The sequence below is a fragment of the Osmerus eperlanus genome, chromosome 21, assembly GCF_963692335.1.
Source record: "Osmerus eperlanus chromosome 21, fOsmEpe2.1, whole genome shotgun sequence".
Classification (NCBI taxonomy): domain Eukaryota; kingdom Metazoa; phylum Chordata; class Actinopteri; order Osmeriformes; family Osmeridae; genus Osmerus; species Osmerus eperlanus.
The window spans coordinates 5,929,403-5,957,027 of NC_085038.1; the positions used below are offsets into that span (position 1 = coordinate 5,929,403).

Here is a 27,625-nt window from a genome sequence, read left to right on the forward strand (position 1 = left end):
GCTAATGCGCTTTCTGCGTCTCCCGCAAGTGAAAAGAGCCCTGTCTCTCCCTCTCCCCTCCCTCCTCGCAGACGCAACGCTTCACCTCTCCTCGCTCCTCTCCCTCCGCTAGAGAAATCACAGAACTATCCGTCTCTCAGTCCTCTCTCCCCTCTCCTCTCCAGGCCACCTGTCTCATTGCATTTCCCCTTCACTGTTCACCGGTCCCCTCCCTCACTGTCCCCCCCACCTCAGCATACTGTTCCACTGCAGACCAAGCAGCCACACAGCAGGAAGCCCATCCTCCCTCTCCTCCAGTCCCCTATCTCCTGCAGGCTGCCCCGGCCGCTCCTTAGCCTCCTTGCCCTCCCCTCCTGAGGGCTCACCAGGCCGCAGGCTCAGGGGCGCGGGGACGCAGCTCTCCTTGGCAGCAGAACCCCGAGCTGCAGGAGGGCAGGCTGCAGTCCTCTGGCGTGTGGCGGCGTTGCACGTACGCGAGGTGTTCAAGAGACATCGTTTCGACCTTAGTTGGATCCCACTCAGTCTCTCAGCTAAACTGGTTGCATCAAATACTGGATGTGTTACTGCAGCTGTAATGACTGTATATGTTAGGCTGTGAGACAAGGTCTTTCTTTCTCCCTTTGCTTTTGAGTCTCTTTCTCTCACTTAACCGCCAGTGCGGTTTGCCCACTGCCATAACTCACACTTTATTGACCATTTGCAAAGACATTAGTAGCACTTAAGAAGAACATGGACTGAGACTAAGGTACCAAGGCCCCTAGAGGTGGGCTGTTAGTGTAGCCCAGTCTAGCAGCAGGAGACCCGAGCATGCGCTAGCCCAGGCACGGCTAAAGACAGCTGTACCAGCTGCATTCTGGGAAACCTGGAGGATGCCATGATCTTACAAGTGCACAGATTGGATCGTAGATGCTTGGAAGCATGTCTTCTTCTTTTTTTTTAACACTCTTCATGTTCATAGCTGGTGTGATGTTTGTGGGGATTATTTGAATTTGCATTTAGTATTCAATGAGGTATTTTATTAATGTTTTATGAGCAAAGGCTCCTTCATGTATGTGTGTACTGTACTACGCATAAAGCTTTCTGACATTCACAGCAGTTCTTTGTAAACATTATTCCAGACTAACACTCACCCCCCTTCCTTCTCTCTCTCTCCGCCTTTCTCCGTCTCTCTCTCTCACACACACAGTTGCTCTGAAGACTCACGCTTGCAAGGGGTCGACGCCTAACAGCGATAACCATGACAACAGCAAGGCGACACGATTGGTGGACGGCTGGATGCCTGAGGGGGAACTCCTTCTACAGGTGGGTGTCAGCACTGCACAGCAGAGTACGGCAGATCCTTAACGTGTCCAATACGGTTCATGTTCACGTGAACTTCATCAGGAATCATGGCGGAAGCCATGTTTTAAGTTGCCCACCCCAAGCGGAGTGGCTCTCGTGAGTGAACAAGACCACTCAGTCGAGAACGTGTATCGGCAGTAGCGTGTCTGGGCCTGTAAGATCCGCTGCTTCTACAGAAAAGGACGTCACAGCGGGCTGCAACTCTTAGCATCCCCCCCCCCCGTCTTCCTGGCCGGGCTCCTGTTCCTCCCCTAAGCGTGTGTGAGAGGCTGGACAGGCTGGAGAGGCTGGAGAGGCCCGAGCCCGCCTGGCTGAGCGCTACTCTCCTTCCCCAGCCATCCAGCAGAGACGGCGACCGAGGGGAAGAGGCGGGGGGGGGGGGGCGGCCGGTTCACTCAGCAGGCTGACACGGGCCCAAACATGGAAAGACTCTCCTACAGAGTGGGAATCCACCGGGGGGAACGAGCCCTGACCGAGTAAACATGTTTTGGTGAACGGAAAGTTGATGGAAAACGATCCGGTGCTCAGAGTGTCGGTTCAGTTCACGGCCAAACACAGACAGGGATGTCTGTGCTTGGTGTGGGAAAACAAATAGGTGGTTTTTTGACCCAACGTTTCTCTCTATGTAGCTTACTCCACATTCACAATGGCCTTTATCCTAGAAGGTTGAGTTCCTTGATGGTAGCTGACAGGCTCCCTCTCCTAAACTCAGGACACTTCCTCCATACAGGAACTGACCTTAGAAGTAGGACGTCGGGGGAAACCGAAAGGCCTCTTGGCTTCTGGACATATCCGAAGTTGATTGGTTTGGACTGGCGTACATTAGCGCATTGGATAAACATCCAATCCCTTGCCGTTTCTCGGCAGTCGGCTTATAGTGCCTGGTTCTGCATAGCAGGCCTGACACTCCACCGTGGGGAGGACGCTCTGTCTGCGGCCCCCTGTGTTGGGCCATCATGCACAACCACACTGCTCCTGAACTGACAACACTGAATCTCTCAAGGCACTGAGGGGGTGGAGGAGGAGAGGAAGACAGAGAGAAACAGAATGAAGCTAAGAGGACGGGAAACGATAGGGGGAAGAGAGAGAGAGAGAGAGAGAGAAAGGAAAAGAATGGGAAAGTGGAGGGGGATGGTAGTGACGGAGTACTGGAATGGATGGGGTGAGAGAGGAGGAGAGCAAGCAGTTTGAGAGCGAGGTCCTTTTTTCTGACACGGCTGTGGAGAAGGCCGGAAAGAGAGGTTGAGGCGGGGCTATTTCGGACTGAGTCTGCCTGTCTTGCTGTGTTCCATTTCAGACACTTGTTCATGAAATATAGATCGACCTTGAAGGCATTCATTATTAAAAATGGGGTGAAGGGGGGGAGCTCAAATTTAGTCATATTAGTGAATTGTTCCAGTTCTATGTCTCTTTGTATCAGTATCTAAAATAATCCTCTCTTAATCGCAAACAATCAGGCCACATCTGTGGGAGATAAAGAAGAGAGGGAGAGACAGAGCGGGAGGAAGGGAGAGATAGAGAGAGACAGAGAGAGACAGAGAAAGTCACGAAGAAATGGACAAACCCACTGAGGATTGCGTTGTGCTCCTGTTTACGCTGCCTCCTGCCAGTGTTTGCTGTCACTCTGTCAGGGGGCGTCCAGGAGAACACACACAGGCTGAGAAAACAAACAGGTTTCAGTGCCATGCTGTACACAGTGCCAGACCAAACACTGTGACTGTGTGTGTGTCCATCTGGCAGGCAGGCTTGGGGCTCCATCCTCCTCACGCTCACTCGCCTTTCATTTCTCTCTTCCATCCATCAACTTTATGCTTTCTTTCTTTTCTGGCAAATTCCTTAATCTTTTCTCTCTCTAAGTTTCCACACATCTTTTTCTATCTTTCATTCTCAGTTTCTTTTCCGAACCCTCTCCTTCATACTGTTGCACTCCATGCAGGTCCATTTGAAGGACAGTGCGTAACTGGATTTGTGCTGAACAACTGCATGTCCGCAGGGCCATTAAATATTCAAAATACATTTTTGATCAGGATGTTTTGTGACTGCATAGGTCCTGACCCCCCCTGAGAGAGAAAGACAGAGAGACAGAGTGAGGGAGGGGGGGAAGAGAGAGAGAGGGGGAGAGAGAAAGAGAGAGAGGCAGGGGGAAAAGAGCAGTAATTTCTCCCGCAGACAGATACATCTAAATATTTATACACAGAGCCTGGACGTTTCTCTAGTTTGGGTGTGTGCGTGCATGCATGCGTGTTTGTGTGTGTGCGTACATGTGTGTGTGTGTGTGTGTGTGTGTGCGTACATGTACAGTGTGTGTGTGTTTGTGTGTGTACATGTACAGTGTGTGTTTGTGTGCGTACATGTACAGTGTGTGTGTGTGTGTGTGTGTGTACATGTACAGTGTGTGTGTGCGTACATGCACAGTGTGTGTGTGTGTGTACATGTACAGTGTGTGTGTGTGTGTGTGTACATGTACAGTGTGGGTGTTGGGGCTCAGAGAAATCCATCCAGGGTGGGGCTGCTCTTGCTGAACAGACATCCATGGCTACTGTAGCAGAATCTGCTTCTCACATTTTTTGAGAGCAGGAGGGAGGGTGAGGTGACGAGGCGGGGATCTGCTAAAAGCTTCACCCAACAACTGGATGTTAGCATCACCACAACACCACAAGCTGTAAAGCTTAAATTACAGGCTTGAGGCCCCTTGCTTCCTTGTAGCTTGCTAGAAGCTAGCTCGGAGAATATGCCATCAGGCCTTCATCAGGCATGACTGACTTTTAGTATAGTCGCTATTTTAGGACGAGGTTGGTGTTGTTGGGATTTTTTACATCATGTTACATTTTCTTGTTCCTGGTAAAATAATTATTTGTTAACATGCTCCAGTCAGTACCCCTTCTACTCCACATGAAATGATGACGGAAAGGCAGGCGAGGCTTTGTTTGGATGTCATATGTGACCCTCCCTCCCCACCCCCCCCACCCTCCCCACCCCCCCCACCCTCCCCCTCAGCCCCCTCCCTCCCCACCCCCCTAGCCCCCGTCTGCGTTCCCTTTCTTTTCTCTCGCCTTAGTTTACTCCCTGTCTCGTCTCCTTCTCGCTCACTCTCTGTCTCTGTTTCTCGCTCTAGCTTCTCTCTCTTTCGCTCGCTCTCTCTCTCTCTCTGTCTGTCTGTGTGTTCAAATGACATCGACCTCCACTGCCTGGGGTGAAGTCATGGCCCGGTTTATACTGTAGTGTTTCATCTCTCCAGCCCTCCCCGTCCACCATTTTCCTCTGTCACAATAGACTGTGCTTGCCAGTCTGCAGTAGCTACCAGGGCCTTGTGTCATGCATTCTTCAGGAGTCTGAAGAGTCACTCCCCCTGTTCAAGCTATGTATCCAGAGATAGTGTTCACTGGGCCGGCCTGAAGATGTACACCATTGAACATCATATAACACCGGAATGTATAGAGTTGACTAAAGCTACATGAGGATATCTCGGTAAACACCAATGTCAACTGGGAAGGAATGTCTCCCTTGCTGACTGTGCCTATCATAGCAGTTAGTGTCTTTGTCTGTTCCATCAAATCACTGGCACCCTTGTCAAGGTGAATACATTGCAAAGCTGGCCAGCTCTCCTAGGTCCTGTCATTCTATCATGTCTGTTGCGTTGTATGTTTTATATCCAGGAGCCAGCAAAGGAATGTTCACTGTTTAAGAACCATGTCATGGAATTGCGCACAGTCAACAATGTGTTTTATCAAGCATTCAGCCCAAGCATGCCCTAACCTTGTGTGTTTGGGCAATCATTGTTCTGTCTGCGTCTCTCTTCTCCTCAGGCTCTCAACGGCTTTGTTCTTGTCATCACAGCAGAGGGAATCATCTTCTACTCGTCTCACACCATCCAGGATTACCTGGGCTTCCACCAGGCAAGTCCTGCAGGTCACAGGGTTTGTGACATGTCAAACACACCGTCCGAACACACACAAATCCACACAGAAACACACACACTCGCTCGAACAACACGCACGCGCGGCGATCCCCCCCCCTGGTCAACCTGAAACCGAGCTGAGCAAGCGCTCCTCAGGATTTTCCTCCTGATAAGACCTCGAGGTCGGATACGGGTTAATCAGTGGGTAAGAACTGGGCAGAGTCCTATATTTAGCATGTGTACCCTCCAGCTCCCTCTCATGCTGCTTACCTTGGTTAAGAGCCTCAGAGCTGCTTGGATCCCTGTTGATTACATACAGTATACTGTATGTAATCACATGGCTGGCCCAAGCTGTCTTGATATGATAAGACCTGACTGCATAAAGCCATTATGTGTCCAGTCAAAAAACATGCATCGCTTGCATGTTTTTTCGGACTAAATGCTTTCTAGTATTTTACCTTTGGCAAGCTTACTTGTGGGTCAAGGTTTTCTTGCAATGTGTCTCAGCCAGGAGAGACTGACTGCATTACAATAACTGCTAAACTTAAATGCTTGCTGCTCTAAACGGTGTGGTTTTGATGATACATGCTTCTGTGACTATCCTAGGATCTGAGCACAAACAGCACTTGGTGTCCTTCACACAAAGACCAGTGGTTCAGACAAACAATAATGATACAAAATGTATTCATTGAGTAGATGCTTTTATCTAAATGACGTATAGGGGGGGGGGGGTTCGAATCGGCCACTTCTTGTTCTGTAGTCCAAGGCTCTACAACTGAGATAGCTCCTACAAACAAACATTATGGATTGGCTTAGATGAATTAAATTGGCTTTCAAGAGAAGTACCCCTGCCATGTAATCCAATCTATGTGGCTAATTTACTTATGAAATTATCCAAGGTCTTTGGCTCTCTCGCTCTCTCTCTCTCTCTCTCTCTCTCTCTCTCTCTCTCTCTCTCTCTCTCTCTCTCTCGCTCTATTCCATCTTTGTCTTCTCTCTCTCTCTGCTTCTCTTTCTCTCCCTCTTTTCTTCTCACCCTCACACAGTTTCAGGGCAAGATAAATGAAACAAACTTGTGTTCAGTGTGATCCACACCTTTCACTTCCTGTCCTGTCCCACTCCCCCCCCCCCCCCCCCCCCCCCCGCCGTCATCACTCCCCATCTCCAGCTGGAACAGAAATCAGTGTGGATGTGGCTGCCTCTGCAGGGTGCTGTGTTAAGTAATGAGATAGAACAGTGATTTGGGAGTGTGATATATGACCCCAGGCTACGTTCAAGTCCATCCCTGTGAAAGGAAGCTCTGGCTGGGGCAGTAAGAATGAAAGAGCCCAGAGATCTTTCTTAAAGGGACTATTTTTTGTGTTGGATAGCAAAAAAATGTGAACGTGTGAACATTTTTCTAGAACAATCGTAGAAAGGTCGTTCAGTAGGTTACATGAAGGTATTTTTTTTTTTTACAGAACTACAAAAGCACCTCATTGCAGCAGAGGGAATGGTTTAAGTGGTGTCTGTGTGGGGGGAAACTGAAGCTCCCTCTGTTCTCTCTCACCTGCTTCCAGACGGACGTGATGCACCAGAGTGTGTTTGAGCTCATCCACACTGAGGACCAGCAGGAGTTCAGGAGGAACCTGCACTGGGCTCTCAACCCTCCTGCCCTGGCCCAGCCAGAGCACTCCCTGCCAGGTCAGTCTCTACCTGTCATCAACACCCCTCCACCACACACCCCTCCCCACCTTAACCAAACACAGAAGTTTGCAAACTCTGACGTAAATGTAACATAGGAACGGATAACAGTCACAGGTAATGTTAGTGTCACCGGGAACCCAGAAGGCCTATCCCCTCCACCCCCCTCTGCCTGAAAACTGACAAAAATGTGCCCAACTATGACTGCTGGAAATGGAGAGAGGGGAGAGAGTGTGACCTTTAGCAGAAGCTCCCTGAGTTCCAGGGTAAATGTTAGAGCGCACACAGACGTCCGCTCCAATTAGAGAGGGGCTGGCGGTGTCCCCCCGTTCCTCCCAAACAGGAAGTTGACAGGACAGACAGGAGAGCGGGGGGGGGGGGGGGGGTGGAGGAAAGAGGCTCCGCACGGCATGGTGGGGTGCGGGGAGAGATGAAGTCCCACGTGCACACGCATGCACAGGCGCACACCCACGCGCACGTGCACACGCGTGGACACAAACACATTTGTTCTCTTTTGCACGTGCTCATACACACACGCGTACACAAAAACTCGCACAAAAAATGGCCTGGGAGCAAGTGCACCCTGCTTGTTCCCCCGGTTTATGTGGATAATGAAAGGCGCCCATGACTACTCTATAACAAACAATACCTGAACCAAGCAGCTTTTCAGCCATAGTTGGAGTAGCTTGGAATGTTCTGCACATGACTGAACATTGTGTGCATTGAGCAGGAACGCATTTGATGTATGGATGTTGTTTGGTTTCTCAGACGAAGAGCCTCTCCCCAGCTCGTCCTTGGTCACCTACAACCCTGACCAGCTTCCTCCTGAGAACTCCTCCTTCCTAGAGAGAAGCTTCGTCTGTCGCTTCCGCTGTCTCCTAGACAACTCCTCGGGCTTCCTGGTATGTATCTAGAATAGTCCAGTGTGCTTTTATGTCAACGGGTGTCTGTGGTTGTAATCACAAGTCTATGTGGGAGTGCCCCAGGACCAGGGTGTCCCAGGGGGCCACTCTCCCTCCAGGGCTACCGTATCCCCATCCCCCGTCCCACCCATGTCCCTCCCCACAGGGTCTTGCAGCTTGGGGCCCGAGCAGCCCCACTCTGCCCTAGCCCTCTTCCCCCTCTGTTCCAGGGAGCCTATTAGCATGGTCAACAGTGTGTCGTGACACTTCAGACTGCTGAAGGGATGAGAAGCCACCGACTAGCCGCGTAATCCGTCTTAAAAGAGCCCCGGGGTCGTGGGGAAAAGGCTATAATCTCCTTGGAGTAGCGAGAGAGCAGAATTTGCTTTGTCAGAATTGTGCTCCCAATGGAGGCATTTCTCCACACTCTTAAGCCAAGTACCATAGAGTGAGGAAGGGGTGAGAGCGAGAGAAACAGAGGAAGAGAGACAGACAGAAAGAGAGGGGGGGGGGAGTCCACATTGACTGTGACCACAGAACAGAGATGTGTCGCAAAAAGTCACCTGGCCCTAGGTACCCTTTAGCCAGCGGATTCCCATAGTTGATGGGCCCACGATGGCCCCCTAAACTCCTGTAACACAGCCATCCTCTGGGTATCCCCTGCCCCCCTGGCTCAGCTGCACAGCTGTCTGTGTGAGGATGGAGGCTACCAGGGGAGGGGAGGTGGAGGGGGGACTACCCCATACTCCACAGAGGTCATTTGCGTGAGCGGTAAGCCAGGGGCTGCCTCAGACCCATTTCCATAGCTTTGGTTTCGTAATCCTCCACGTTATTTGAGTCTAGATTCTTGACATCATGACTGCCAGCTCTTCAGATCAGCAGACTCAATTAACAAGTGCGAGGAGGGAGTGGAAAGGGCAGCTGTGGCAGAGTGGGGTTAGGATGACTGGAGAACAGGGGACCAGATGAGGCAGGGGGATGTAGGGTTGTTTGTAACATTGTACAATACGTTGATTTCATGTCTTTGCCCCTGGATGTGTTTTCACATGTTCACTTTTCAATTAAGCAGTCAAATAAAAATGACAGGAATGTTGTTGACCTAGTTTGATCCATAGCCGTGGACAACCAGCCTACCCAGTAGTCCCAGTGCACAAGCTGCTGCATACATCTAAGCCAATTAGCCCTAAGCCCCCTCCTTTAACCAGAGCAGGGGACGCTAACACCATTATCACTGACACACCAATCTCACTCACACAAATCTCAGGAACTGATATGTTTCTGTGTGACATGAAAAGGGGGAAAACACAGCTCTCTCTAAGTGCCATTGGAAGACTTGAATCTCCCTGAGAGCTAACAGTGCGACGGTACATGCCGTGCATGCGGGTTGCCATGTTTGTAAATAACCTCCCTCTGGCAACATCTGCAAGCGCTGCATGCGTTATCGTTCATCGAGGTGTACCACGCAAATATCCCTCCTATGATGGAGGTAAGGCTGAGTGATGTGCTCATTTAGCCCCCCCATGCCCCCACCCTACCTTCAGGGATGGGGGCTGAAAGTTTTATCCATCTAAAGCTACATGCTAAGTCTCTAATTGGCAGTGTTGGGACTGGGGAGGGGGGCGGGGTTGGGGGGATCCTGTGGGGTTACGAATGGAGATGACAGGAAATCCTGAATGTTTACTGTGTGGTAGTAAACCCTTCAGGCCCCCATGTCCCTCATCCATCCTCCCGATCCCCCCAGCCGGGGCTACACAGACTCGCACAGCCACAGACTACGCTGCCTACCCAGAGGCGATGGTAAATAATGATGATTGCGTGCGACAGAGAGAAGTGAAACAGTACTCTCTCAAGTCATTTGGAGAGAGGAGCGCGCGGCCGATATCATTATCGCAGGCGCAGCGGAAGAATCAGCCGTTTGGATTTGTGCTAGAGTAAAATAGGCTCTCCATTTTTTGGAGCTATGCTGCAATTGGCTATTGGAGCTTGCTTCTTTCTCTCACTCGTGTGTTGAGTGGATGTTAACATCCCAGCATGCGGCACAGAGCAGAGACGATAAGAGGCTAATCGCAAGCAAAGCTTAATTTGAAAGGCCCTCTTCCTTTAATCTCTTCCTAAAATATCTCACAGTCAAAATGTCTGAGATCTCACCAACATATCGGCATGGTGCTTATTTACTCCTGTTTAAAAGGTTGTGTTGTGTGCCCCTAACCCCCACCCCAGGCACTGAACCTCCAGGGCAGGCTGAAGTTCCTACACGGGCAAAACCAGAGGCTGGACGACGGGGGCAACGTGCCCCCCCAGCTGGCCTTGTTTGCTATCGCCACCCCCCTCCAGCCCCCCTCCATCCTGGAGATCCGCACTAAGAACATGATCTTCAGGACCAAACACAAGCTGGACTTTACCCCAATGGCCTGCGACGCCAAGTAATGGGAACACTTTACTATTCACACCGATTGTCTATTCATGCTATGTTCAATTGTTAATAGTAGCAAGTTAGCCAGTAGCCTAGTACTCTAACAGGCTGTTTTGTGTGTTTTTCTCTGACATTTTTCTTTCTGAATCTGTGATGACACAGGGGTAAAATTGTGTTGGGCTACACGGAGGCGGAGTTGAGGGTTCGAGGATCCGGCTACCAGTTTATCCACGCGGCGGACATGCTCTACTGCGCCGAGAACCACGTCCGGAGTGAGAACCCTGTCTTTAGCTTCACCACTCTTGAATCCTTTGTTTGTTGCACATCAGTTAGTCCTAGATAAGTAGCTATCTGTAACTGTACACCATAGAACATGTTCCATTGTTCATGCTAGCCCCTAAAATGAAGACTCCACGGTCGTGGCCAAATGTGGTGGAACAGAGACCCATTGATAGTGAATGTGGATGTGGTATGTCTGGTGTGGTGAATCAGTTGGGGCCCAGCAGACATGACAGTTTTAGTCTCCCTGTCCACTGTTGTTTGTTTGCGGGGAGGATAATCAGTGAAGGACAGTGTCCTACTTAGTGTATGAACTCATCTGACCCCGTTTCATCCACAACAAGGCAACACTGAAGCACTCCCACCCCCACTCTCCATGCAGCCGTGATCAGGTCTCTGATCTGAGCTCAGGGGTGGATGACAGGACAATCATTCCCAGGCTCATCCTTATCTCACCCATCTCTCATCCTCTTCTCACACATCTCATGCCATTCTCTTATCCACTTCTCTGACCCCAGAGAAAAATGTGGGTTTAATCCGACGTTCAACCTGTATCCAAGTGAGCAAAACGAAACATTGAAAATGAAGCGTCACACGATTCTTTATATTTTGCCTTGCATTTCAAAAACTTTACACAGCTACATGACTAAATGGATAATTTTGCAATGTAATAAGGAGGAGGATGTCTTGGAAGGAAGGAGCGCTGGGCGGGTAGGGTGGAGTAGGTTAACATTTTATGGACCACATGGTTGGCAAGGGGGAGAATAGGGATATTTGTACATAATCCCTCAGATTATGGAAGAGATTGTGCAAAAAACCCTGAGAGGATAGAAATCTGAACCCCAACCATTTACTAATATCAGGGATTGGACAATGACTCAAGGTCCACTAGTTCCCGCTGAGCATAATGCAATATGAGGTTTAGACTGTTTAAAGTGTAAATGTTGGTATGTCAAATAGTTGAAAGGCACAAGGAAAACATTGGATTTGCCTTCCCAGTGTTTCAGACTGTGCTGTGTGTTAAAGTCATTCACTTTAGTCCTCACACTTGTGTCCACTCAACATCATGAACCTGCTCCGGAAAACTAGACAGCTGGACAGGAGACCTGAGACGGATCTCTGTTACGACACTCACACACACACAGGCCATATGGCCGAGGGATCAAGAACTATGAGTGTATTATGTGTCATGTGTGTGTGTGAGAGAGAGAGAGAGAGAGAGAGAGAGAGAGAGAGAGAGAGAGAGAGAGAGAGAGACACAGATATTGTGTGCATATGTGCAAATTTGTGCAAATGGTAACATCTGGCTGAATATATATTGTATATCCCTACTGACCCTGCATTTGGCTGTAACGCGTGCTCTTGGCTGGCTGTCCTGTGTTAATGCAGTGATCAAGACAGGAGAGAGTGGACTGACTGTGTTCAGACTGCTCACTAAGGACAACCGCTGGAAGTGGGTCCAGGCCAACGCCAGGCTCGTTTATAAGAACGGAAAGCCGGACTACATAATCGCCACCCAGAGGCCCCTAGTGTAAGTGCACCCGTAACTCCCCCCCTCCCCCCCTCCCCCCCCCCCCCCCCCACAATTTAATGTCACACATTAAAACTCCGGTAGTAACATTTTTGTAATCACCAATACGTATTTCTGCGTTGTGATTCGTTCTCCTGATCCTGTGTTTGGCCCAGTGAGGAGGAGGGAGGGGAGCACCTGAGGAAGCGCTCCATGCACCTCCCCTTCACCTTCGCCACGGGAGAGGCCCTGCTCTACCAGACCAGCTACCCCATCCACGGCCTCACAGACTCCCTGCAGGGCAAAGGCAAGAGCAGCAAATCCAAGAAGGGCAAGGCAGACAAGACTTTCAAGGACAGCCTGGACCCCAGCTCCCTGCTGGGGGCGCTGATGAGGCAGGATGAGTCTGTGTACGTGTGCCAGCCCGCCGTGGAGCCCAAGATGTCCTTCCACAGCAGCCTGTTCAGCGAGCAGCCGGGAGAAGGAGGAGACAATGGCGGCTTCAGCGGAGGCCGGCTGGGGGGCGACAGCTGGAGCGCGGTGCTGGACGGAGTCCCGCATCCCAACGGGGAGCTGTCCAGCTTCGACCCCCTCCTCGCCACGCTGGACTCGCTGTCCCTGGAGGGGGGCGAGGGCTGCTCCAACAGCGAGCTGTTCAGCGCCCTGGAAAACCTGGGGCTCAACGCGGAGGACCTGGAACTTCTCCTCCTGGACGAGCGGATGATCCGGGTGGAGATGGATCCCGACTACATCCCCTCCCTCAACGACCTGCTCACCAACAACGAGATCCTCTCCTTCATCCACGACTCGCTGGAGAGCAGGACAGAGGAGGGGAGAGGGGACGGATGCAGGCCTGTGCCCACCGTGGAGCCCCAGACCCTGGCTCCTGCTCCTGCCTCAAACCCCCTCCCCCACACCAGCACCCCTGCTCCCCAGACCCCCACACCCTCCCAGTTACCCGGCCACAACAGGCCTCCCAAGCCACCACCCATAGTCCACCTGTCCCAGCAGATGCAGCAGCACCTCAGCACTGCCCCGCCCGTCCATGCTAAAGCTCCAGCCCCCTGGCCCCCGCACCCTCAGACACAGGGCCCCACGCTAACCCAGGCCCACACCCTGCCCACCAGCACACTAACCCAGGGCCACACCCTGCCCACCAGCACACTAACCCAGGGCCACACCCTGCCCACCAGCACACTAACCCAGGGCCACACTCTGCCCACCAGCACACTGACCGGGGTCCACAACGGCCACTGGGTGTCCCCTATGGAGCTGGACGACCACTGCCCACTCCAGGAGCAGCAGACTCTGTTTAATGAGAAGGCCTCTCTTCTGAGCCCCCACAAATACCCCCAGCAGTGGCAAGCTCCGGACCCCCTCCTGCTCCAGCTCCAGTCCCAGAGCCACTTCAGACAGGCGAGCAGCGAAGGGAGTTCCTCTCTCAACGGGGAGCAAGGCGGCCACCCGTGGCAGGGATACGGATACCAGGGACACCTGGCGCCGATCACCAACGGAGTCTGCATTCCCAACGGCCACGCGGCCCCTTCCCAAACCGCACGGACGGTGAATTACAACATGGCCGACGTGGCGCACGTGGACGGCGTGGCGGTGAGCGGCGGTGGAACAGTTGGGGATGGGTGTCACTACCAGGAGGTGGGGCCCTCCGGCCCGTCTTACCTGCAGGGCCATCAGAAACAGCTCCAGCAGCTGCAGTTCCAAAGCCAGGTCCCATCCTCGGGTTTCCCTCAGTACCCCACGCAGACGTCGTCCCTGGAGCTGGAGCAGACCCTGGGCCTCTCCCACCCTCAGCACCTGCCCGTCCTGGAGACCTACGACATGTTCAGCAACCCAGCCAACGGCAGCCAAGACCTCGCTCGCAGCAAGGTAAAACTCAGTCTGAAATGTGTGTGAAGTTCTAGTGTTTCCTTGTTTTACATGAGGTAGTGGTTTTCAGAACAATGTCACAAGTATCGTGTTTGATTCATGGAGATTTGCTAGTTGTTACATTTTCTAGGATAAAGCAAAGTGCCAAATTTATCCTCAAAGGAACTTAAAGCACCCTAAATCACAGCTTTAGGGGGCAACAGTCGTGCCCACTGCCCACTGTTAACCCGGTGCCACCGTGGTAGAGACAGTTGTAGTGGAGCCCGGGGATGGGGTGGACTGTTGTATCGCGTTGGCCGTAAACGAGAGTGATGCGAGCAGACATGCAATATAAATACAACTAGGAGGGCAGGGTCACTGCAGCCTAGAGCCTACTGACAGAGCCGCAGTAGGTCTCCCGTTCTAACAGTCACTACTATGTGAACTTTGTTCTCTTCTATATCTGCTTTTTGAAGACGTTTGTCACTGTCTGCTCTGCTCCTTCCTGGCTCGTTTTACCTACAGAGTCAGGGGACAGGACTAATCAGCCAGTCAGGTGGTTCAAAAGGTCCTTCACTGCAGAGGAGGCTTGCCAGATTATTTCCAACGAATGAACAGACTCAGTTGTCTTGGCAGTTATTTTTGGATACCTTTAAGTAGGACTACCTTGGTTCTGACCTTGTGAGTGGTTTGTGTGATCAGTATTACTTTGGAGACCGACTTTAAATATCTTGAATTATGTCAGTTATTGTGACTTTTTGTAACATTTGAATTGTTTCAGTTCTCAGCTAGTGACAGCTGTAGCAATACATTTAATCTCACAGTACTATTTAAACACTTTTGAGGTGTAAACAGAGGTACAGAAGACTAATTCCATTAGTTTTCAACTAATTAGTTAAGAGACTAAAGTCAAGACCAACTGAAGATGGATCCCCAGGCAATACGTGATAGTCAGTGGCTGCTCACAGAGACCATTTTTACTGTTGCTGCTTGGCCTCAATGTTTGCTCTGATCCAATTTGGGAGTAAACAAATCAGCTGTAAGTGTAGGTTGCTTATCATCTACAGCTTTTCCATAGAGGCCACTGCCTTTAAGTTGCCTAAATCATTTATTATCGTTGTCATCTGTCAATATTGGGTTTTGTTTTTATTTCCAGGCGGCATCAGCTACTCTTTTTGTAAAAAATAAAGTTACAGAAAGATTAGATAAGTTGGAGAAATAGAAAGGGTGAAAAAGGCAAGCAAGTGTGGCAAAACACCGGTTATGAATGGAGTAAGTTGGAGCATCAGAATGAGAGCACCCTGCAGTGGCTGACCGGCGGCCATTCAACCCTTCCGCTCTGCCTCGACACTGTTTCTGTTTAGGGTCAGCAGTCACCGATGAAAGGAAAATACAGCCAAGCTGGGCAGTCAAGCATAGGCATTGGTTGACCTACAATTTGCCCATCGCCATTACCTAATACAGTCACAGTGATAAAAAGAGAGAGAGAGAGAGAGAGAGAGAGAGAGAGAGAGAGAGAGAGAGAGAGAGAGAGAGAGAGAGAGTGGGGATGATTTTCTACCTGTCAAGTCCCACCCAACCGCAAAACGTGCTAAACAAGCCGTTGGGTGTGCTCTGCTGGAGGGTTGGGGGATTTTGGAGTCGAAACTGAAAAATCTTCTCAACTAAACCCGACCCTGTGGGGGGCTACCGTATGTAAGGTGTGATTATTCAGATCTATAAATGGATGGTTCCCAAGGGAGCTCTATATCATGCACATGTAGGCTGTACGGTAGGAGCTGTCACTGCAGCCACTTTACACACTGGAGCTTTCAGATGTCGCATTTTGTCCCAGAGTGAGGAAGTAATTCACTGTGGCACAACACAGATCTTGACCCACTTTACTGTTTAGTCACACATTTCAGAGGATCAAGCTTATCTATCTGAACATCTCTCTCTCTCTCTCCCTAACCCTATCCCTATCTCCCATCCTGCATGCACCAAAACAAACCCAGCCCACAAAACAGCTGCTGCCTCGCCCTCGCTGGCTGCCTGACCTGTTTTACAGCGTGTGATTAGGGTCAATGGCTCCACACTAACCCCATGCATGACAGCAGTGCCCATTTGTATTTCCCTTGGTTATCTTTTTGTACGGGGAGGGGATTGCTGCAAACCAGGGGTCTGTGTAAGCATCCACAGTGTAAGAGGAAGTGTATACTGTATCATTTGTGGAGGTCAAAAGGCTCAACTTGTGCTTGCATTATTGTTTCGTTTTGTTTCACTGTTGGTGTAGATGGTGAACGACTGCCCTCTCGACAACACCAGCGTGGCCTACACAGGGGGCCGTCTCAGGCTCAACGGGAACAGCAGCACCCTCGGGGGCAGTCCTCCCACCTGCCCGGACACCCTCCCCTCCCTGCCCACGCTCCCCGACCCACAGGCCACCAGCTTCTACCTCTGAGGAAGACCCCCTTGCCCTCCCACCCCCACCCCCACCCCAGCCCACCGGACGGCGCATGGCGAAAGTTGGCAGGGAGACGAGAACTGAGAAACGAGAGAGGAGAGGAAAAGGAGAAGAAGAAAGACAAAAAACGAACCTGTGGACGTGACTTGTTTTCTGTGTAACCGTATACATGTCATTTGTGGTTCTCAGTTCTTGTTAGGCTGCCGAACCATCCGCAGTCCTCACAGCAGACATCTGCTCTATGGACACAGTACCCGTCCAGGCCCCTTCTCAAAAATGCATCACCTCCTGATATTTGTTTGATGTACTGTACTGTACCTTTACTGAATACACGGAGGACATGCTCAGCTCATTATTAAGCCCTGTTGTAAAGCTGAAAGCTTTTCTGAATGAAAACAAATATTTTTGGAACTACATGTAAAGATTGATAAGGATGATGTTCAATGGTGAACTAGCAAAACTAGGAATTCCCAACAACAGCGTTTAACAGGAGTGTAAGTGCGAGACTTACCTCACCAGAGGTGAGGTAAGTCTCGCCAATACTTTCGTGAATTTACTAAAGAGGGAATGTGAATGTTTTGAGAAAATTGAATCAATACACAACGTCCAATGTCCAAACAGGAAGTTTGATTTCCATAGCTTCTTTGAACTCAACGAATATACAAATGTTCTGTGTTTGTCACGTTGTTCGTCATCTGCTAGACTAGAGGTATATATAAATAGGTTGTGTTGTCGGGCAGGGTGGCCCTCACGACGTTACTACAGCATTTAGGTTTCCAGCTCAGATTTTGCAGATGAAGTACATCCAGTGGTCAACTGCCATTTTGGTTTGAGAAACGGAAGACGAGGAGATCCTCGTGGTTGAGTGTTATCAGATGCTGCAGTTTGGCCTGGATGAGGTTTACAGTGATGTCACTTATTCTTTAGCGTCATCAGACATGTGTTCTGCTGCTCAGTGGGAGCACTGAAACCTAACCGAAGCATTTTCTTTTCTCCGTTCGACATTTCAGTCCTGTAACGACAACAGTCACGACTAGAGAACAGTGTGGCAACCCATTTTGTCACGTTTTCTCTCGGTAAGAGCTTCTAACAAATGCCTTCACTCTTACAGAGCTCCAGGACTGATGGTTTTGTTGTGGGAAATGACGCTGAGAGCAAGACGTCCATCGTCAAGGACTCCAGTCTTGTTCAAATGGATTCAACCAAACCAAAATGAGAGAGAATCTTTTGTGATAAATTTCTGTAGTTTATCAATGGACGGTTCCATTGTCGAATGTGTTGTGTATAATGTACGAGACTTTTAAAAGCTATTATTTCATTTACAAAAGGTGCTTAAAAGTGATTTTATTAATATTGGTACTAAAATGTAAGATGACTTATGACAATAAGGTTACAACAAATGCATTTACAGACTTGCCTCTTTTGTTTGTGTCCTTTTTTGTAAACAGACTTTTCTTATATTATATAGATTATTTAAACCAGTTGTAAGATCAAATATAGGCTACTGTATGACAAAACAAGCAAGGTGACAATCAAACTCAAAGAACAAAAAAGCTGTTGTGTACATAATAAAATGTGAGTTTTTATTTTATTTTTGATGACAGTGTTGCACACACTACTTTAAATGCACCACTCCTTACAAGCTCTCTTCTCTAGCACCAAGGTAGGCTTGTAGAATGCAGTTTGGACTCGATATTGTCTGTATATTTCTCCTATAGTGTGTTTTATTTTCTTGTCACTGAAGCTAAAAGAATAAGGTGCCATACAGGTACTGGTGAGACTCACTTTCCAGACCGTAGTGTTGTTGATTTTTTTTTATCACGTAATTTGTCTAACACACTGAGAGTTATTGTAGTTGTAAAAAAAAAAGTTGGATCAGTTTGTTTTTGGACTGCTTGTTGAAATGTACTCCTGGAAATAAAGAATTGGTGCGATCACAATGAATCGTCTCAAAATGCTGTGTGAACTATTTTGTTTTTGTAGACTTGTGACTGGCTCACTTAACCTTGTTCTCTTGTAATTGGTTTGGACAAAACCACCTGCTAAATGAATAAAATGTCATGTAGTTAGGTAGCAGATTGGATAAGCCATTGTGTCTGTCAGCTGTGCTGTATATGGTATATGTGACACACATTTAAGGGACATGTTTGTCCCTAGATTGAAGTGAGGCACGTCGTACCATGGAGGGGCCTGTTCTCTCTGGGAAGGCTTTTAGCCCCCCCTCCTATCGATTTCCTCCCCCATCCGGCCCATCTCCCCTTTTTGCACAAGCCAATGTGTGAACACTCGCCCAGCGGAGAGCAAACAAACATGTATTGATACCAGGGGCTCCCTGCTGGAAACTAAAATAACTATCTAAAAGGAGGGACACACTGTGATGAACATCAAAGCTGCAACCGTGTAGCTCGCTGTCGATGATGCTATGCGGCCATATTCTTTTTTCTTTTCTCTTGCAGGTCCCCCCTTGGTCTCAGTCCAGCCAGTCTGGTCATGCAGAACGTAGGTTTGTTTGAATGTATGTTTGTTGTAGTACGGTAAGGGATTTGGGAACTTTCATTAGCTATGGTCAATTAGTCTCGCTGGGAACAACACTTCATGAGAAGAAAACATTTACAAAGTCCTCCATTGATTTCATGAGTGTATCAGTCACAACATCCCTTTTTTCCAACACAGACATGCTTTTGTACTTAGAAAAGAGGATGATGCAAGTGGCCACCAAGGATAAACCCCCCCACTTTCCCTCTACATCTTTAATGACCTCAAAATCATTTATGAGAGTTTGTCCTCTCGTAGGGTCTCCTGTCAGTTCACAGTGCATGCTTTTGACGTGATCAATCAATCACGTGCATGGCAGCGACTCGGCCACAAGTCTGCCTAACAAACGCGGTGCAGTCTGACATTGAGGAGTGTCGATTCTGAAGACCTCACTGAGGTGCCAAGGATTATCGTCTGGTGTATAGCTGAGCTGGGATTGTGGTCATTGAGATGATGTGCTGCTACCCCCCCCCCCCCCCCCCCAGCCCCTGGGTGAATCTGAGGTGCAGTAGAGAGCTAGGAGGATGTCTTTACATTATAGATTAATATTAGACCTAGCTCACTCTCTCTCTCTCTCTTTTCTCCCAGATGACATCCTATACCTCAATTAAGGCCCTTTCCGGTTCCATGTCAGCCAGCCAACACGTGGGCTTCTCCCAAAGTGCATACAAGGAAAGGTAATAAATATTCAATGGCTCTCTATAGCATCCAGGTCATTTCCCTAATGGCAAATATAGGTAGTGTAATATACTTCAGCACAGTGTGCTATCTTGAGCGGAGGGTGGCCTGGTTTTTGAACAGTCTGGGAAGGCTATTCTACTAGACAACTGACAAAACTGAGCAGAGATCAAGAAGCTAACAGAGGAATGAGCTAATCACAGTCAGCTTCTTTTCACCAGCAGAAGCCGCTGAAATATGCCTGTCCGAGTTTCCATGTGAAGTCTGTCAGACCCATATTTCTGTAGTATTTCCTATTGTTGTTTTCCGTACAACAATGAGAGCAATGGGCTCCCTGTCTAGGATACACATGGGAGATGAGTAGTTTGACAGTTCAGCTAAAGGGTGTTGATTCTGTATTTGAGGGATGTGGGGTACATGTTCTGCATCTTAATAGGGAGGCGATGTCCACAGCTGAAAGTTCCCTTTGATATTCTTCAAAAAACGTTGTCACAGACCACTGCATGTGGACCTTGACTGTTCTCCAATAGGCTCCCTGACTCTCGTTAGCCCTGTCCAGACGCATGAGTGCTTTATAGATCAGTGTTCTATGTTCTTTCCATTTTCGATTTTTATTTGTCTTGTGTGCACTTGACACACTGTGTTCCCGGAAAGACTATTGCGGCAAGAGATGGAGCTCTCCATCGACCCTCACTGCCACTCCCTTGTATCCCACCTCCCTCCACTTTCACACACAAACACAGACACACACACACAGACACACACAGACAGTACCCCTCGGGCTGTCAATGCACATTACCGCCAGCTCACCGAACACTCCCCACCTTCTCTGCTCCTCATGGAAACATTGATTCATTTTTTAGTTAAGATTGCATTTGAAGACTCTCCATTCTCAAGCACAGCCCAGTGGGGGGCCTGAGTGATAGAAGAAAGAGATTTTTAGGATGATGGCTAGTATACCGCAATGAGAAAACATAAAAGTAAACATTTAGAATGGAAGTATTGGACTGCAAGTCAAGACTTTGCCGGTTCGAATACTCATTAACTTTGGATAAAACTGTTTGCGAAGTGAACGCTTATAATGACATTATTATTGTAGTTAGATGCAGCGCTGCTTTACAGTGCAATTGCTACCCCTGTACTTCAAAGCAACATCTGTACAGATGTTAAATGTTACATCTCAACTAAGACGATGTGCTTCACTAACACTACGATGAAACCTTGCAGCCTCTCACAGACACCCAGAGACCTCTCACAGTTTGTTTGCCATCGCCCTTGTACTTCATGAAGATAACATGAAATCCTTCACCGCATCCTCTGTCAAAGCAAACACACCACATTCTGTACAGTGCAGTACTCTGTTGTCCAGTCTTAAGTATGCATACATGTGCGCTGTCCTAAAGCGTTAAGGCAGAGGAAGGGCTTGTGGCTGTGGAGAAGGAATCTCTTGTGGAAGTCTCCTCCATGGGCATGTGCCCCCTAAGTGGCCTTAACCTAGATCCTGGCTCCCCTGAGACAGAGAGGTCTGAAGCATGGTGGATCTCCCAGGCTGCCGTATCCAGGCAGCCGTATCCAGGCAGCCGTACCCAGGCAGCCGTATCCAGGCAGCTTTGGAAAACACTAAGCCCAAAGGATGGCCACAAGGGACCAACTAAGGTGATGTGTCAGTATTACTAGAGGCAGATAAGTAGAGGTGTCAAACTGTGAATTCTTATCTTGATGTGGTTGGTATTACTTGAAATCATACGATAAACATCACAAGGAACTTATATTTTTGTAATCCTTATTTTCCTATTTGCAACTTCAGTCAGCATGTGAGTGATGCAAATTTAGCAAAGTGAAATACATCATTTGCATGAAATTGTCCGGAGATACCAAATAATGACAAAGAGTTTGTGGCAGGCAGGCGAGGCGAGGCCGAGGCATCTGCTGTGTGGAGAAGGTCAGAGAGTCTCCGACATGTTGAAAGCCTGCACTTAGTGACTAGTGAGCCCACGAGGAGCCAGGAGGTGGGCATCAAGGGAGAGGAAGCTGGCCACCAGTCAGCTAGTATCAGCTGAACTTGCAGGACTCTGATCCCCTTGACCTTTCCCCTCACCTCCACAGAGTGTGCTGACATTCTACACACAGCCCTCTGGGGATTCCACAGGGTATAGAGATCAAGCACCTGACAACAGTAATAATGTTTCTGTAGCCGCATGAAGATGTGTAACCAAAGTTTGACCAAAACCAGAGTTACGTCATGACAATACAGATCAATGGATCTGAAGTATTTCAAGAAGTGTGCCACATAAGGTCAAGTCAGTCCTCAGAAATAACATAGCTTCACGCAGCTTATCCCTTGTCCATCCTCCTTTTGGTTACTTCTCATTCTGCTCATTCTAATCAAACCAATCTGATTGGACGTGAGGCAGCGGGGGGGTCAGTCACCATGGAGCTCCCACAGCCTTGTTAAGACGGCCATGCCACGGGGCAGGAACAGGATGCCATCCAAAAATACGTCATCAGCTGATAGAATGTTATTCCTCCCAGCAGGGGAGCTGTCATCAAGCAGATAATCATTTAGCATGTCCAGACCGCGAAGGGGGCCAGCATGGGTCCACGCCAATAACTGCCCCAGCAACTGGGCTTGGCAACCAGGCTCCTGCCAGACAGGCAGGGCTTAGAATAGACATGGTGCTGTGCTGGGTCGGAAGCAATTTTGGTTTTGGTTACTGTCCATGTCAGTATGGCTTCATGACAGTCTCTCTCTATCCCTCTCTCTCACTCTCCCTCTGTCTCACTCTCCCTCACTCTGTCTCTCTCTCTCTCTCTCTCCCTCTCCCTCTCCCTCTCCCTCTTTCTTTCTCTTTCTCTTTCTCTTTCTCTTTCTCTTTCTCTTTCTCTTTCTCTTTCTCTTTCTCTTTCTCTTTCTCTCTCTCTCTCTCTCTCTCTCTCTCTCTCTCTCTCTCTCTCTCTCCCTCTCTCCCTCTCTCCCTCTTCCTCTCTCTTTCTCTTTCTCGTTCTCTTTCTCCCTCTCTCTCTCTCTCTCTCTCTCTCTCTCTCTCTCTCTCTCTCTCTCTCTCTCTCTCTCTCTCTCTCTCTCTCTCTCTCACATTCTCTCTCTTCTCTATATTTACAAAAGTGAACTCTAGGACTGACCCTGTAGATGTTGTTGGTGAGGCACGAGAGCTTGATCAGGTTGACCTGTCCTCCTGTCGTGGTGACAGTCTGTCAGATGTTCTCTCAGTCACAGCTCGGCTCCTCTCGGCAGGGGATCCAGCACTCTAAAGGACAGGTCCCCGTGGACCAGCAAGTGTATTGACCTTCCACTGTGGAAACAAACTGGAGCGCTGAAGGTGACTCACACAAAGTTCTTGACTTCCCTGGACCACAAGGGGCTTCATATCCTTACAGAAAGCATGAAAAACAGCAAACATAAAAATCAGATTTCAGATATTAGATGTTTATTGCTGTGTTGTGTTTTATTTATTTCTTACAGGTGACAATCCTCCTTCCACTTTCTTTCTTGCAATGCTTGAATGAGCACATTTCGCATCACGGTTTGACTTTCCACCTTCTCCGGCATTGTGTTGTGGGTGACACAAAGCGGCAGAAACCCATGAGCTTGTCCTCTGTGTCAATATGCCACAACACATCTGATCAGCTGCTCAGTGTCTCAGCGGGCATCAATTATAAATATGAAACCTGGATGAAGCAGAAACAGTTCCTGTACACCCCCCAGCCAGGGCCAATCAGAGCTCTCCATCTGTGTCTGACCTCATGAGTATCACGCCCAGAAAGCTGGATGAGATTTAGGTGAATTCCGACATCAGTCCTCGAGTTCTGTGTGAGTACGCTTACTTATCTGTGTGATGCGGAATGAGACCCAAGGAACAGTATCTCTCAACAACACAGTGCTGAAACAATGACATGTCTTCATGTTGAGATGGTCTGGGAGCAGATGAGGTGGTTTGTGTCCAGTGCTGGCTCTGCCTGGCCAGACTCTGGATGGGCTCATTTGTTTATTGTTTGGCTCATAATGGAGGGACCTCGACTTACCAGATGAGGGCCGCGGTAATGCTTTCTGATTGGCCAACTGCCTGAAGGAAACAAAAACAATGGGCTGCAGGGACTCATAATATTTTGATAGGGCACCTCGATGTTAACACTTCACTGAATCAAGTCTTTGGTTTGGTCCTGCGGCCACGGGAGGCCAGGGAGCAGGGGAGGACAGGAGAGGGGGAGAGAGCTGGATGGGAAGGGTTTTCTCCACAAGGTCATATTGACTGGAAGACAAACTACACTCGATCAAGCAATGACCTGAAAGGCTCGTCATCCCAAGAGGACCTCTCACACGCTGGGCTGAGACAAAACACTCTGCTGGCCATTGACAGGTTGTGCGTGTGTCCTACATTTCGGTGTGTTTTAAAGGTAGTTGAACTCAATTCCTACTGTCATTCACTGTTATTCAGTGGTTTACTCAGACTGGGCATAACGTACAGTACAAGACATCGCAAATGCCTTTACCCCGGTTATCTTCGAATAACACCTGGACCAGAGCAAGGACTGTGACCATAGAGGGAAGGTAGTGAGGAGGAGGGTGGATCCTGGTGGTTTGATGGGATAGGAAGAGACAGCAGAGTGCCTTCAAGACTGGCACTGGGAGCCAATTATAGGTAAAATGTCGGCAGGTTGTCCAGCCCTCAGCTCATACTGCACCTACCCTCTCTTCACTACAAGACTACACACACACTACACATTGCAGCACAGGAGCAAACAGTTATACATTGTCACAGCATACACACACGGATACTATTTAGTAACAGAGAGAATTATACCGTCAAACATTGCCAACACGCCCACACACACACACACACACACACAAACTCACTCATACAATACAGGTAGAGGTAGTCTTCTCCATTCCCTGGAGGTGTTTTACCTATCGACCGTGCTACTGTCTGGAGATATGCTTCCTGTGGCCCCCACTCACTCAACTGACTAATGTGTGCAGTCACTTTGGTAGGATGCCCCTGGGCACCCGCTGTCCACCCCCCCCCCCCCTTCCAGAGGGCGCGGTGCCGCCCCCTCCTAGTGCTATGTGTGGTGAGGATCAGCCGAAGTCCACATGACTTACTCCTTAAGGCTCAAGGGTTTTCGGTGGAACTGCATCCCGTCACGATTTCAACACCGACATCCAAATGTCTCATTACATACTATTTTATAAAAACATTTAAATAGGAATCAACCCTCGCTCGTAGGAGCCTCATTCTCCTGGCCTCGTATACACACACATGAAAAAGGGCACTGCAAATTGACCTTTTACTCAAAAGAAACCAACTCTTATGGCTTCTCTACGTTTTTTAACAGTCTGGAGACCTATTTTCACTCTAACAGTTTTTTCTATCCCTATCCACTTGGTTTGCACTCTCTTTCCCTCTTTCTCCCTTCTTTCCTCTGCACTTTTGCTCCCTCACCTCCTCTTCCGCCAACAAACCCCCCTCTCCTCCCTTCCTGTCCAGAAAACACAGATGGGCCACTGAGTCAGACTGGGCCCTCATCTCCCATCAGCCATGATGCAGTCAGCTCTTCCAGTGAACGCTAATGTAAATATTTGTGTATGAATCACCCCATCACCGCACTGACCTTTCTTTCAATTCACTTCTCCCAAGCCCCCTTTCTGTGTCTTCCTGGCCTGGATTCGTCAGGTTCACTGGTCATCTGGGTTAGCCAAGTAAAGCAAACTTCAGACTTTCAAATCCAAACCTCTCTGAGTGGGAACAAATGCTTCTGAGGCCTTGGCCTTTCTGTTATGATTCTGTCATGACTCAGTAATCTCCTCAGTATTGTATATTGTCATTTTTCCAACCAATGAAAGGACTAGTTGCAATTCACGAATAGTTTAACTGCTTCTCTGATGAGGACAAACATGGAATATAGCTTCAGGATTATGGAACAATACAAATGTGGACATTTATGAATTAAGGATGGTATCAAAGCCTTACATCAGGTAAAGAAGTGACAATGAAAACTCTAACACCTCCCCAGATGAAAGACTGTCACAAGATTGGGAGTGTGTGCTTAGCAAATTCAAGGCAAGTGTTGGGAGGGCCTGCCAAGACCCTCTGAAAGACTGCCTTTATGTGCATCTAATCCACCTATTACCATAAACTCTCATATTAATACACGTTTGCACGAACAACTCTGAGGGACCCCTGTGTTTACTTTAGAGTACATTACTTTCACAGGTTTGGTCAAATCCTCTTAGGAAATGCAATACTCAGTCGCAAGTCTATTCAGTGACGTTCTTGGCCAAATTCTACAATATTCGCATGCTCTTTCCAAGGTCTTTGAAAAACCCCTTAGACATTTAAAAGTTCCCGGACAAGCCATATTTTGTTACTCTCAGAAACACCTCCTGAAACTCAAAATAAATATGAAAAGAGATAAACAAACAGAGAATAGGTAACAAATACAATTATTAGGAGGAAATGGTTTAACTGTGAGGGGTGACATGATTTAAGAGAGAACCACTGATGAAAAAGTTAGACCACCTGAGACACTAAAGAGACCTCTTCCACTATTCTTACAACCCCAATCTGTGAACTCCGCTCTCCTCGCCGTACCAGGGTGTCCACGGTAACATGAGTCATAGACAATCTGCTCTTGTTTTGCTTCCTCCTCTTCTCTCCACTATTTCTCTCTTCTCAGTTGTTGTGGAGCCCAACCTCTCTCTCTGTCTCTCTCTCTGTCTCACTGCGTGAGCTGCCACATTTGGTCAGCATGCCAGTGTTAACGTACAGTCTCACAATCCAGCTCCCTGTTCCTCTCGCTTATAGGAGCACTAGGCTTTGAGGATACAAGTGTCGGCATCTTAGCTGGACAGTCTGGACAGTTTGGACAACAAGGCCTCTGGTGTGAAGTCACCATCTTCACACTCTCTATAGCACATTCCCTTATACTTTGATAACCCCACATGTTCTATACAAAGATTCATGACCCCAGATGTGGTGAGAGAATAATGCTTTAGGATGACTTGCTCTGTTTGATTATGATATCCATGACTATGACTTACAATTATCACATTCAGTTGTTTCAATGTGGTTGTCAAAATGTTCAGCCCAAACACTGCAAACTGCATCGCAACATTATCAGTATTAGCCTTCAAACTGTAAGATTGGTCTATATATTGGCCACAAGTAAATATGAAAAAAAGAAACAGAAATATGAAATACGTTCTTTCTTGATGCAAGGGACACAGGTGTAAACCGAAAAAAGGACCCATTACACCAATCTCGTGCTACTTTGAGGGAGTGCAACCTGTTCCGGTGTAGCGGTAAGGAAGTCGGGCTAGTAATCTGAAGGTTGTCAGTTCGATTCTCAGGCATGTCAAATGAAGTTGTGTTCTTGGGCAAGACACTTCATCCTACTTGCTTTGGGGGGAATGTCCCTGTACTTACTGTAAATTGCTCTGTATAAGAGCGTCTGCTAAATGATTAAATGTAAATGTGTTCCATTGGAGGTAGTGGGAACCTTTTAATTTATGAGCTGTTCACCCCCTCTGCTGGTCAGAAGTGTAACTACGGGTTCAAAGCATCTCGGGTCACAAGCCTCTCAGATGCTCTGATGATGGATTACATCACATCACTCTCAACACACTATGGATGTTTAGTTGGCCAATGGTCCTCACAAAGATTCAACTCATATATCCATTGAAATCTGATGTTTATGTTTAAACCCACAAATCTCCCTTCTCTAAATCCAATGATAGCCTTTGAGTGAGGCTTTCATTAGATTTCTTGTCAACGCTTTTAACTTGTTTCAATAGTATTTTACCAATGTCAGGAATAGAAGGCCTAAAAACAATATTGCCCCCTTAACCACATTTCAATTATGTCAAACAACTTTTCATACAGTACCCAGCATAATATGTTGTACCATGGTTGTCTTGGTCCTGTGGTCCCTTGGGCTTAGCCGGAACAGGTGACGTGGACCGCACCCCCCCTCCCACCCCCACCCCCAACCCACCCCCACTTCTCAGAGAGCAGCGTAGATCGTGTCATCCCACAGTAATCCACAGGGATTACAAACTCATCAG

General features: G+C 48.5%; 1 protein-coding gene across 3 annotated transcripts in view; it reads left to right on the forward strand.

Moving 5' to 3' along the window:
• ahr1b (aryl hydrocarbon receptor 1b) overlaps window positions 1–18,272 on the forward strand; it is a 33,082-nt gene extending 14,810 nt beyond the window's left edge. Inside the window, exons 3-11 of one of the 3 annotated variants that reach the window (XM_062446841.1) lie at window positions 1,187–1,302; window positions 5,148–5,237; window positions 6,799–6,922; window positions 7,691–7,824; window positions 10,045–10,247; window positions 10,400–10,509; window positions 11,906–12,047; window positions 12,203–13,910; window positions 16,162–18,272. In XM_062446841.1, coding sequence (XP_062302825.1) covers window positions 1,187–1,302; window positions 5,148–5,237; window positions 6,799–6,922; window positions 7,691–7,824; window positions 10,045–10,247; window positions 10,400–10,509; window positions 11,906–12,047; window positions 12,203–13,910; window positions 16,162–16,329 — 2,795 coding nt within the window. In that variant the 3' untranslated portion in view covers window positions 16,330–18,272. Of the gene's footprint in view, window positions 1–1,186; window positions 1,303–5,147; window positions 5,238–6,798; window positions 6,923–7,690; window positions 7,825–9,285; window positions 9,622–10,044; window positions 10,248–10,399; window positions 10,510–11,905; window positions 12,048–12,202; window positions 13,911–14,414; window positions 14,571–16,161 lie in introns of those variants that run through there. The other 2 variants (XM_062446839.1, XM_062446840.1) reach the window with 2 other exon arrangements.
• Window positions 18,273–27,625: the final 9,353 nt, after the last annotated feature.